Source organism: Indicator indicator, chromosome 3 (genome assembly GCF_027791375.1).
Source record: "Indicator indicator isolate 239-I01 chromosome 3, UM_Iind_1.1, whole genome shotgun sequence".
NCBI lineage: Eukaryota > Metazoa > Chordata > Aves > Piciformes > Indicatoridae > Indicator > Indicator indicator.
The window spans coordinates 22557854-22570396 of NC_072012.1; the positions used below are offsets into that span (position 1 = coordinate 22557854).

The window sequence follows — 12543 nt, forward strand, 5'->3', positions numbered from 1 at the left end:
GAACAACCGCAGTTTCACATCACTGAGGCAAAGAAAGGCTGAGAACTTCCAGTGATGAAGAGAGTTTAGAACACTATCCAAATCCATACAAATCCAAGGAAAAAAGCACAAACCTGGATGTACCTGAATTAAACCTTACCAGGTGGCCTGTATGTAGTGTACAGACTGCTGTCACCCTTTGCTCTAAGGTAAATTCAGATGTGGAAAGCAGAAAACCTGCAATGTGCACAGTTCTATACTGCCTTGGTAGAGAAACATGGAAATGGTCCTGTCATGGATTGAATTGAACCTGCTGCTGTTATTCATACCCATGCTGCAGTCATGCCAGCTTCAAAAACCAAAGTGCTGACTGGAGTGAGATATTATGGGGCTTGAAGTTCACATTGCAACATGGGAGGCTTCCTGTTCCCATTGCTGCTTCTGGGTTCTTGGGTGTGGTCTCTTTTCTGCAGGCATGGCAAAGAGTGGGAGCTGGGTAGCTGCTGGGTTTGACTTTCTGGTTTATGCTGGGGGTTTTTCCTGTGTATTTCACTGCATTTCTTCTGCAAATAGGCTAAGGTAATCATGCACTGCATTTTTAGATTAATTAGATTATTAGCTAAGGTAATAACGCATTGTGCTCATGATCTCTCATATTAAACTCTTATCTCCAGCTCAGCCTTGAATTGTGTGTGTTACTCTTCCCCTCACTTTTGTGTTGGGGCAGCAGGCAGGTTAGCCCTTGCACTAAAGTGCAAGCATTGCACTAAACCATTACAGGTCCTTAGAAAGTGCAGCCAACATATATTTGAAATTTTTTTATTTAACACAGCAACTTCAAAAAGTGAAGCTGATTTGGACCATCTTAGTGAGAGTCTAAGTTAATTGTCTTCAATGCAGGGGAAGGGAACAAAGCTCTGGCTAACTTCATTCACCAACTACAAGCCATTCCAGCTGTCAGAACTTGTTACAAAGCAGTAATCTAGTTGATTTCCAATTGAGTAGCTGCAAAACTACAACCATGGGAAGTTGGGGTCTTTGGAAGGACTCCCCAGCCAGGTTGTCTGCATGCAGCAAATGCACAGAAATGAATCCACAAAGACAGCAACTGTAGGTTTTGTACCTTTTGGAAGTTACAACAGGACTACTACCCGGGCATGAGTCTTCTTTTAGCAGAGAGGCCCTACAGGTACAAGTAGTAAATTAGACATACTGTTTCCATGGCTGAAGTTTCAATTAAAATTTCACTACCTCAAATGAACATTTTTTCTTCTAAACATTCTTCTTCACTTCTCTAGCATTATTGCTAGCCAGAACTTTGAAAGTAGTTACTAAAAATCAGGTCCTGAGGGTCACTGTTTTGCTCAAGTATGAGAGCTATAAACTAAGCCAGACTGACATCCTTCACTCTATTTTAGCTGCATCTGAATACAGTTCTTTCTCAGAGTAAAAACACTCATAGTGAGATTTTGACTTTCTTTAATTTAAAGATTGTATTACAGAAAAGTTTAAGTAAGGAATCCTTATAAGGATTAATTCCTGACATAATATATTGCCAAGATACAGTGTAGCTGCATGGGCTCTATGTGAACCTTCATATAAGTTGCTTTCCTACATACACAGTGGCTGACCAACAGAAATGGTATCTGCCATTTGGAAGAGAAGACAGTGGTATCCAAACAATCCTTCCACCAGTCTACTCTATTCTCCCAGATCAGAGACACACTATAGTAAAACTTTTGTACAGCAAGTTGAGTGAGATGGATTTTCTAGACTGCACCTGATTAAACATTAAAGTGAAAATTAAGGAGTGTTGATTATGCAGAACGGTTTCTCTTTTACTGGCAGGTCAAATATACTAGAAACGTACAAATATTGATGATCTAATTCCAGATGAACTCCAAACACTGAGTTCTAACATACACAGGCTAAGAGAATTCAATATTGTTCCAAGGCACTTACTGAATCTCTGTGACTAGATGAAAACCAGAAGGAATTAGGTCTGACAGTTAAACAGTATATAATATAAAAATAACCTTTTGCTTACAATTTACAAAATGTATTACAATCTTTATCTCTGCTAACCTGGAATTCTGGCTGCATGTGCCCAGCAATTCTTGTAAAAAAACCCTTAAACTATTTTCTAAAACTTCAGGGCAAATAATTTACAAATAAGGTACACAAAAAATTTAGATCGTGCAGAGATTTCTTACATCTTCTGTTAATATTTTATGATTGCAACTTTATCAAATTATATACTTACTTGCCCTGTACATATACAAAATAATGCATATGTGGTACTCAAACATTAGCAAAAAGTAGTCCATAAACACAACCTGTCCCAAGTAGTTTCTATTAACGTGTGCCTACAAGCAGCGTGTAACAGGGTTAAACACATTAAGGCAATAATACTTGAAGTTACAATATAAATCATAAGTAATACTTTCTCCTAAGTGTAATAAGGCAGGTAGATGGCCCCAGCACAAAGTTAACGTCTAATACTGGAATCCACTGTGGTGAACAACATGTAAGGTTTTGTGTGGCATGTACTGCAGGAGTGTACCATTGGTAGTTAGATCTGCACTGCACTGTGTTAGTTGCTCCCCAGAAAACGTCAACACTAGTTCTCTAGTTCTCAGTGGCACATGAGTTTTCCAGTATAATTTATTGATAGTATGTCTATTTGTCCTTGGCATCATGTCCATTCTGAAGGGGGCTCTCTTGGTCCTCTGGGCTTTCCACAGCGGTTACCAAAACCTAAGGAAAGAAATCACAGAATCACAGAATGTTAGGGGTTGGATGGAACCTCGGAAGATCATTCAGTTCAAGCACCCTGCCAGAGCAGGATCACCTGGGGGATTGTCATGCAGGAACATATACAGGTGGGTTTGGAAAATCTCCAGAGGAGAAGACTCCACAACCTCTTTCGGCAGCCTGCTCCAGGGCTCTGTCACCCTTACAGTGAAAATGTTTTTCTTTATATTCCTGTGGAACCTCCTCTGCTCCATAACCACAAATGAGGTCTCCCCTCAAGCTCCTCTTCTAGAGCTGAGGAGACCCAGCTTCCTCAGCCTTTCCTCAGCCTCCTTGTGGCTCTGTGCTGGACTCTTTCAAGCAGTTCCCTGAGGTCCTTCTTGCACTGAGGGGTCCAGAACTGGACAGAAATATATCTAATAATTCTGTTGTATGACAGCAGTCTCACAAAGGCTGGAAGCTGTCAGAAAGATCCCTGTCAGACACATCCCAGCTCTTAGGGAAGAGGTTTGCTCTCAAGGCTAGAAAACAGCTCTGCAGTACTAAGAGCTCTAAAGGCACTGTGGCCACAGGAAATACAAACATGAAGAATTTTTATATAGTTGCAGTTAACTAACCTAATCCTCACTTGCAAGTGCTTTTCAGTACATGCAGTGTTACAGCCTTTGTTAGTATTTATTGATTTTTTTTCCCGTTCCCTGTGTACCAAAACAGTTTTCTCAGGTGTTGCTTCTGAAAGCTTTCAGTGCTCCACAGAAATTACATGCCTTGTGACTAATTGTACATTTCACACTTAAAAACGAGGAATGACTGAATCACTCATCTGGGGAGAAACTCTTTCAGCAATGCTGAAGAGACAAGGCAGGCTTGTTTGGCTGGGTTCTGGACCTCAGCAAGTCAAAGGGAGACAACTAGCAGCTATTCAAACCAGTTCTGCTAATTAAGTTATTTTGGAGTTAAATGATGTTTTGAATTAAGTGCAATTACCAATATCTGTTACTTCTTCAGGAAATTCAGAAACTTGACCTCTTGTATCAGTAGAACCAGAAAAAGAAATCTGAGGTAAAATGTCAGTTGGTGTCTTGCTGCTTCTTTCAGGACAATCTGGAAAACAAACCCCCTTACAGTTAGCACTCTGTGAACATGATGTGTAAGTACAGCTCAGTCCAGAATACAACTTGCTCAAACATTATTGACAAAGAAAAAGATTTCTCATTTCTTGGAAAACACTTCCAAATTGCTTAGGAATGAAATATTCAATGACAGCAACACATTCCTTTTCACCAGCTAGGAGTTATTTTTTAAAGTTTGCACACATATTTAAGCTCTGATATAGCACCATTGAATGCATCAATATAAATGTATCTGTTCATGGTCTTTCTAAACAGAAGGTGCTCAAGAAGACATGAAATGTAATGATGTGTTGTGTTCCTGTATGACAGTGTTAGCAAATCTGGTATTTCTGCAAACCAATTTATTGTGAAAAATCTATCAGGTAATTAACATTTGGCTCCAAGTGGACTGTGCAAGCTCCTTCAAGCACATGCAGAAGACGCAGGTCAAACAGGCTTACAGCTGAAGCAGGTTGCTGTGAAGCTAAACATCAGCTGATAGACTACACTTAGTGCTTAGCCTTTCCAGAAGATCAAAAATTAAAACAGAGGTAAATAGGCAACACAGACACCACTGCTGGACTTGCTTCAGTGTTAGTCTTATGAAATTAAAGAGACTGATTTACCAACTTCCCAAATTTCTATTGCAATGACACAGTAAGGTTCTGAATGAGCTGAAAAATAATTATTATTACAATATGCATTTAAATTTAGTATTTTTTGTCATCGTTATTTTAGCATATCCAAAGTTTAACTTGGATATGCATTTTTTAACTTGCTTCCTCAGAAGATCTCAGAAGCTTTCAGAACAGGAGGTCTTTTCAAAAATGCCAGTGTTTTAGCTATATCTTGGATATTTTCAGAGCAAAAGTCAAGTCTAGACAAATTTCTGTTGTGTGGGAAAAACGTATTTTGAAAAAAAGAATAAAGAACATAAAAATCTTTCCCATCACTTACCAGGTAGTATAGGTGAAGTTGTTTTCAAACCCTGTTAATGAGAAATATTTAAAATAATTTTATAAAATGCTTCCAAAATTGTAGAAGAACACCAGAAATTTAAGCTTATGAAAGCATCAGCAAAAACTACGTAACATCTTTGGAAATAGCTAGTCGCACCTACCTTTCTGACCTGCTACAAATCTGACCCAAACATGACGCAGTAATTAATAATTTACTACCAGAACCTTACTCAATATTTAATTAAAAACTGGTCACATTACAAATTATTACAAAATTTGGTAGGTTAGTCCTCATACTGAATTTATAGTCCCTGAAAATTCCAATCTGTCCTTGTCACATTTTCAAGTGGTGGGAAATTTTAAAGAGGCTGCAATGCGTGTTGGGGATACAGAGAAAAAGGCACAGATGTTAAGAGGCACAGAAACAGGCCTGAATGTAAAGAGGCTCCGAGTGCGTCTGACATTTCACCGTTTATGCTGGATGACTGATCAACTGATGTGAAAAGTGCAATCTGATGGGCAGAAAAGGTGTTCTCTAGAATAAACAGGGATGGAAGGAAACAGGCTGCCCACAGAGAATATGAAATCTCCATCTCTGGAGGTTTTTCAGGACCAAGCTGGTTAAAGCCCTGAGAAGCCCTTGTATCAGGAATAGTGTAGCCAGCAGGTCAAGGGAGGTTATTCTTTCCCTGTACTCAGCCCTGGTCAGGCCACAACTGGAGTATTGGGTCCAGTTCTGGGCTCCTCAATTTAAGAGAGATGTTGAGGTACTGGAACATGTCCAGAGAAGGGCAATAAAGCTGATGAGGGGCCTGGAACACAAGCCTATTAGGAGAGGCTGAGGGAGCTGGGGTTGTTTACCCTGAAGAAGAGGAGGCTCAGGGGTGACCTCATTGCTGTCTACAACTGCCTGAAGGGAGGTTGTAGCCAGGTGGGGGTTGGTCTCTTCTCCCAGGCAACCAGCAGCAGAACGAGGGGACACAGTCTCAAGTTGTGCCAGGGGAGGTATAGGCTGGAGGTGAGGAGGAAGTTCTTCACAGAGAGAGTGATTGCCCATTGGAATGGGCTGCCCAGGGAGGTGGTGGAGTCGCCGTCCCTGGAGGTGTTCAAGAGGAGACTGGATGAGGCACTTAGTGCCATGGTCTAGTTGATTGCTTAGGGATGGGTGATAGGTTGGACTGGATGATCTTGGAGGTCTCTTCCAACCTGGTTGATTCTATGATTCTATGACTCTAAGCCTCGTCAGAGTCCCTGGCTTCATGCAGCAGGTTAGACTAGAGACTGCGATTCTCCTCCAGCTTCAATTAGCCTGTGATCAGATAACTGTTTTGGTTGAAAGAGTCCTCTAAGATCAAGTCCAGCCATCAACCTAATGCCATCATGGCCATTAAACCATGTCCCTACGTGCCATGTCTACATGGGTTTTGAACAACTCCAGGAATGGTGACTCCGCGATCTCCCTGAGCAGCCTGTTTCAATGCCTGACCACTCCTTCAGTTAGAGTATTTTAGCTCATCTCCAACCTAAACCTCCCCTGACACAATTTCAGGTGATTTCCTCTCCTTCCACCACCTACTGAGGAATAGCTGTACCTTTTAACAAATCTACATTCTACTTTGGTGCAGCTCCCAGCCAAACAAGCAATACCTGATTTGTTCAGACTTGTCTCTCATACTTACTCCAGAGAGTGTTTGTTCAGAGCGATGCTGATCATGCACTGTGCTCCACTCTGACTGTGAAATCACAACTGGCTTCAGCAAGGGTGTGCCTAGAAGACATTATATTCAACTTAGCATACTTAAGGAAGCATTAGAACATAGCTTTAGAAATATATTACACAGCAACTTTGTAAATCCAATGCTTGTAAAAACATGAACCTATCTTTATGTGAAGAGTGTTTAAGATAAGGGAAAGCTCCACAACATCATTCAGAACAGGAGACTGCAGTATGTGCACTGTGAGTGTTCTTTGCCTTCACCTGAGAGCTTCTAACCAATAAAGAATTAGCTTCTTTTTCAATACTGTTTCATGCTTTGTTACACCAGCTGTGCAACAACAGATCTCAAAAAGACATAACTAAATAAACACCCAGATCAAGACAGTCATATCTATCCTTTACTGACAGCGCAAAACCACCAAGCTGGAGTGTTTGGAGTGAATCCAGTCCCTAAAAGATTTTTTTCATAAGAAAAAAAAGTTGTTTCTTGTGTTCTCATAGAAAAGCAGCAAGCCCATAAAGACAGGCTCACTTTGAGTCTGAACTCCTTGTGCTTGCAACACTCAAGGGAAACACTTCCAGAAGTTTGATGGTTTTATTCTGAACACATCTATACTAACTACTTGGGCCAAAACTTTTGAAGCTTTCACAAAGTGCCACTACACAAGACCTCAGGAAATAACTGTACCACACGAGGTTTTTTGGAACAAAATGTCAACCTATTTATAATTTCAATTAATCTCTGTTGTATTCTTCCATTACTTGCTTGATGAATGAAATATGAAGATATAAGCACATAATTTGTGTCAGTTTTCTCTTTCAGTTACCCTTGACACAGGCAAAGAATAAACTGTGTTAAACTCAGATGAACTGGGTGTGTTCCCTAGGTGCAGTGCATTATGAAGTCATCATCATTCCTTTGCCCAAGAAAGGAGAAGCATTGTACATGTGGTTTCTCACTTTGTACCTGGGAGCAGTAGGAAACTCAAACAGCTGGGGAATCCCCTTACTGTACTGCATTTCCCCACTGTATCTCATTTCCATACCCTTCATACTGAAAACCAGCTCTACTAAAATCAATCCTGAAGTATCCAATATAATTAAGTACCATCTAACAGCATGCTTAGTCAGAAAAAAAATTATTTGCCCGTATTCAAGGACTTGTGAAAGCTAAGCTCAAAACAAGCCATTACATGTCCTAGATTTCATTCCATTTTATGATTTGCTCCAAGACTTGAATACTAACCAGAAAGCAAGGGCATTAAAACACAATACTGAACTGCGTATCACATTTTATCCCCAGTTATCACAAAGCATTAAGGACTCACTGTGTTCACTTGCTAATACAAATGATTCTGGTGTCCTTTCTGGGAGTGGGGGAGAAGAATCTTCACTACTATCAGCATCTAGATCAAACATAACATTGAGATAAGTTAAAGTACACTTACATTATCCTCTTAGGCTCTTAGAAATGGGTATTTTGGTATACGAGATAGCCCTAAACTTGGTAATCAATTTAAAGCAAAGAGAAGATTTGCTCTAAATATTATAAAACATTTTGGTTTACCGTTCAAATGCCTTGGGAGCAACTTCCTGCTACCAACACTATCCTCATATTAAGGAGTATTGGTACTTTGTGTTATGAGAAAAAGAAAATGTATTTTCAGTCTAAATAATTTGGAGGCGAAAAAAAACCCTCAGCCACTCCAATGAATACTGTTTCTTCATCTTTCAGGAACAGCATATAAGCAGAACTAACAGTCTGCACTGGAGCAGGACCATTTGCTTCTTGCACAACTTGTGAATATCTCTAACCACAGCAGTTACTGTAACTTCGTTGCAGTTCATGACACATGTACTTGCAGCCACTCCAAGTGACTACCGCTCATTTACAACACATTGGCTTCTTGAATCCTGCAGATACCAATAACTATACTCAGCTGGCCTACCAACTAAGCATTGGTGGATTTCCCAAACCACATTAAGAAGCCTATGTGAAACATGTATAGGCTCTTGAGCTGTGCTGAAGTCAGTAAGGTACTGCTGGTGAGCAGTGATTTTTCTGAAATTGCTCTAACGATTCCTCCTCACAAAGTGAGCACAGCAAGATTGCTTGGTGCAAGGACATGAAGCAGTGTTGGCTTTCATGACTGCCTCCTGTGAAATCAGTTCTAGGGAAGCTTTGTATTACCTGTTTCTCTAAAGCCTCAAGTTTTGCTTCCCAAGTCCATCTTGGGGCCCAGTCAGACCAATATAAACTAGTTAAACAGTCTAGTGAAAGGTTTACTGGCCAGGAGTGTAAACAGGAGCCAGAGATGGCTACTGTGGTGCCAGTAACACATCCCATCCCCAGCCTGTTCCCTCTCAGCTGGCAAGAGTATACTAGCTTTTCTGGAAGCAAAAGTCCCATTCTAGCTTGCTAAGGAATTGGGAGTAGAAGTTAAAGGTTTAAAACCATTCTACAGGGCTGCTGCCATAAAATGTCTCAGCAGACAACTGTATTCTACCCAGGGTTCATCAAAAGAAAAGAAATGTTTCACCTGTGAAAGCCATGAAGCTTGTCTTGCCAACATGACAACAGCTGGGACAGGAACTCCATCATCTTTTACAAGCAGCTGTGCTCAAAGTGACTTCTCTGAGACCTGCTCCATCTCAAGTTTACCATACAGCCCAAGAAAACCTACCTGTATTGAAACAGTCTCTAAAAGTAGCAAAGTCACTCTGCAGCATGCACTACCTGAAAGCGAGGGTTTGGTTTGGGTTCCCTGGGATTTTTTCGGTGGTTGTTGTTGCTCTTTTGTTTGTTAAACCTCAGGGTACAACTACTTTTCACTTGATTTGAATTAAAAAGAGCATCTAATTAGGTGGTAAGATCATGCACACCAATAGCTATGGTTAAGTAACTAGAGTACTGCTAAGTTCACAGCAAGCTTCACTGGTGACTGTACCCACTTCCCCAGCTTCAGAGAGAAGAGTCATGGACAAGCACGACAATGACAGGGCAGCTGTAAAACGTGGCTTAGGATCACTGTTGCAAAGCAATCTAATCCTGCGCTCTCGAGTCTAAGACTAGCAGCCTGAGTATAAAATGGGAAGTGTTCACTATCACACAAGAGGGAACAGATACACCCTAGATAACAAAAAACAACAGAAAAATCATATAATAATTTTAAGCCATTCATGTGAAATCAGCAACATACCAGCAACACTACAGCTGTGCTGTTACTTCAGGATGTTTCTGATATGCAGTTACATGAAACAAACTCTTGAGTTACATTTCTCCAATTCTTTATCAGATTTATGTCATATCACATTTTATTTGCATATTCTTACAGCATCTACACAATGAGATGTGTAAAGAGATAATGATTTTCAAACAGGGATAAACAAGGTGCAAGGACATGAAGCAATGTTGGTTTTCATGACTGCCTCCTGTGAAATCAGTTCCTGGGAAGCTATGTATTACCTGCTTCTCTAAAGCCTCAAGTTTTGCTTCCCAAGTCCCTGGGAAAGAAACAAAAACCTTGGCTAGAAGCAGTGTTGGGAAAACACTATAGTATGCTTGCTATAAACACTGAAGTGACTATGACAAAGGGCTTCGCCTTCTATGCAGAGCATGTTTGAAGTGTCACAGAGTTAACATCATACATGCATGTGCAAGTATTGCTTTGTGCATATACATCATCTCACTAAGTCTATATAAATCAGACTGTTTTGAAAGCTGCAAAACAGCTCCTGTTTCTTAATATACAAGTTTCAGTGAAAACTTAGCTCACAAAGCAAGCATTCATTACAATTCAGCTGGTTCTGCACCTTGGATCATACACTGAGCTCTATTTCACCTCAGAAAGTCACATAATCCTCACAGACTCCTGAAGCTAGGCCATGGCTATAAGGAACTCCTAGAACAAGAGTTCCATCTAAAGAGAGCAGCTCATGTTCTCCTTTCAGCCTTACTAGGTGTTGTGTTGAACGTCAGGCAGGCAGTTATCAAGGCCTCCTTCGTTCTTCCCAGCGTGCCAGCCTGACTGAAATATGCGTCTGCACATTTTAGGACCCTTTAGCTCTCAGTAAAAGATTTAAGTTTTTGCAGAAGCAGTCTTGCAAACCTTCCTTGCTCAAAAAAAAATGCCAAAATGCAGTAAAAGATTAAAAGCAGCTTTCAAAGCACTACTAAAGCAGCACCTGGATTTTGAGAAGAACAGCAACATCACTTTGTCTCCACTGGCCATGTACACAGAAAGAGGAAAGCAGGACAAAACATTTATAATGCAATTAAAATGCAGTGGTCAAAACACACTCAACTTCCAAGGCCTACAGAGTGACAGTGGTTACAGCTGTAGCATTAGGACTCGCTCATCAATCAGTAAACGTGAATTTGATGCATACTTGCACAAGCCTCATTCGAATACTTCTACTACCCAAAGCTGCCATCACTACAGACACTTCATGAGACTGGATGTGGAAGAATGAACACACCAGTCAGTAACACAGAAGCCTGCAATTAAAAATGCATTCATACCTCACAGTAAGGTTTGTGAAGCAGCTTATCAAGATCTGTAGTACCTTGGAACAGACAGAGCTTATGTGTAAAGTGAAAGCTGGGAAGAAAAGATTTGTTCCCTTCCTGAAGCTGCCACACATTTAGAAAATGGTGTTGTCAAGAAATTTACATTGTCCAGCCTTATAGATGCAACCAGGTTAAAGAGTAGCACTTCTTAACCACAGTGAAACCTACCTTTGCCATCTTTGGAACACGTTACAGCTGTTAAGTCTTGCCTAGCAATAGACATTGGCAACACTTTCCTGGCAGCACTGTTTTCAGTGTTAGTGGCAGCAGAAACAGTGGCACTTGCGGTTGAAACGTTAGACACGCTTCTGCTGACGGCTCCGTCAAAGTTCATCTCCTCCATGTCAGAGTCATCTGAGTGGAGAGGATTAGTAAAACAGAGGGGTGCTCGCACAGAAACAGCAGCAAGAGCAATGCTGTCAGTGGGAGGATGTTCAGCTGTGGTGTTTGATACCAGGGAGAGAGTTTTCACACCGGGACATAGGAGGTTTGAAGAGACATCCTCAGATCCTGGCGTACACAGTGCACTGTCAGGCCCGTGCAGCGACCAAGTGGCTTGTCCCTTCTCTGCCAGAGGCAGACGGTCTGGTCTTGGTGGAGGATCAGAAACCTGCTGACTCTGCAGGCTTTCTGGTGAAGATATAAAGGCTGTGTGAGACTGTGGCACACTGCATTCCACACATGAGTTTTGAGAAGCATCTACAAATGAATCCCCAGAAAGCTGTTCCTGTGGCTTAAAGCTTTTATCAGTTACAGAGGATGACACAGGCTTCATTTTAATAGCATGTCCCCTGTTCAACAAGGAGTTCCCATCAAAGCTCCGTGGCCCCTCCTGAAGAGGAACCTTCTTGATCTCAAAACTTAAGTTGCGCTCCAGCCTCTTCTCTGAACGTTCACTGGGCTCATTCTTCCCTGAATGTTCTGTGGACTTACTGTAATTCTCATTGAGGTCTGTTGAATGCTCTGAGGAAACCATGTGCAAAACTGGCTTTGGATGGTATCTGTCGTTGTCCTGCCACACAGTAGTTACTGTTGGATAAGCTGAGGGGGGAGATGGTGTTAAGATTGGTGGTACTGGCTGAGGCTCTGGAGGCTGTAAAATTTCTTCTTTAGCATCTCCTTCTGCAAGGCAACTGCAAAAAAAAAGCAAAACACAACCATGTAAGTTCTCTTTTGGCAATATTTGAGACACCTATCCAGCTAACTGCACAGCAAAGCTTTCATATCAATACTGAACTCCAAGCACTGCTCCCACTGCACACAGAAAATGGTCATAAAATATGACTAATAAGGGAGGAAAGAACTAAGTTAACACACTCAATGTCTTTCAGAACATCACAAAGACATGCACTCAGACCACAAGTAATCCTGAGTTCCAGGATTGCTCACATTCTTTCCCAGCAGCATTTTGTCAGACTCTCTAAGAAAGGCCCTCTTGTGGCAGGATTTCTC

At 41.2% G+C, this 12543-nt stretch overlaps 1 protein-coding gene across 1 annotated transcript in view; it reads right to left on the reverse strand.

Annotated features, from left to right (window-relative positions):
* Positions 1-1540: 1540 nt before the first annotated feature.
* Positions 1541-12543, reverse strand: part of PTPN12 (protein tyrosine phosphatase non-receptor type 12) — a 61702-nt gene continuing 50699 nt past the window's right edge. Inside the window, exons 13-18 of the mRNA XM_054399414.1 lie at positions 11260-12224; positions 7850-7927; positions 6484-6572; positions 4803-4833; positions 3721-3837; positions 1541-2736 (exon numbers count right to left, since the gene is read on the reverse strand). Of these exons, the coding sequence (XP_054255389.1) occupies positions 2675-2736; positions 3721-3837; positions 4803-4833; positions 6484-6572; positions 7850-7927; positions 11260-12224 (1342 nt within the window). The 3' untranslated portion in view covers positions 1541-2674. The remainder of the gene's footprint in view (positions 2737-3720; positions 3838-4802; positions 4834-6483; positions 6573-7849; positions 7928-11259; positions 12225-12543) is intronic.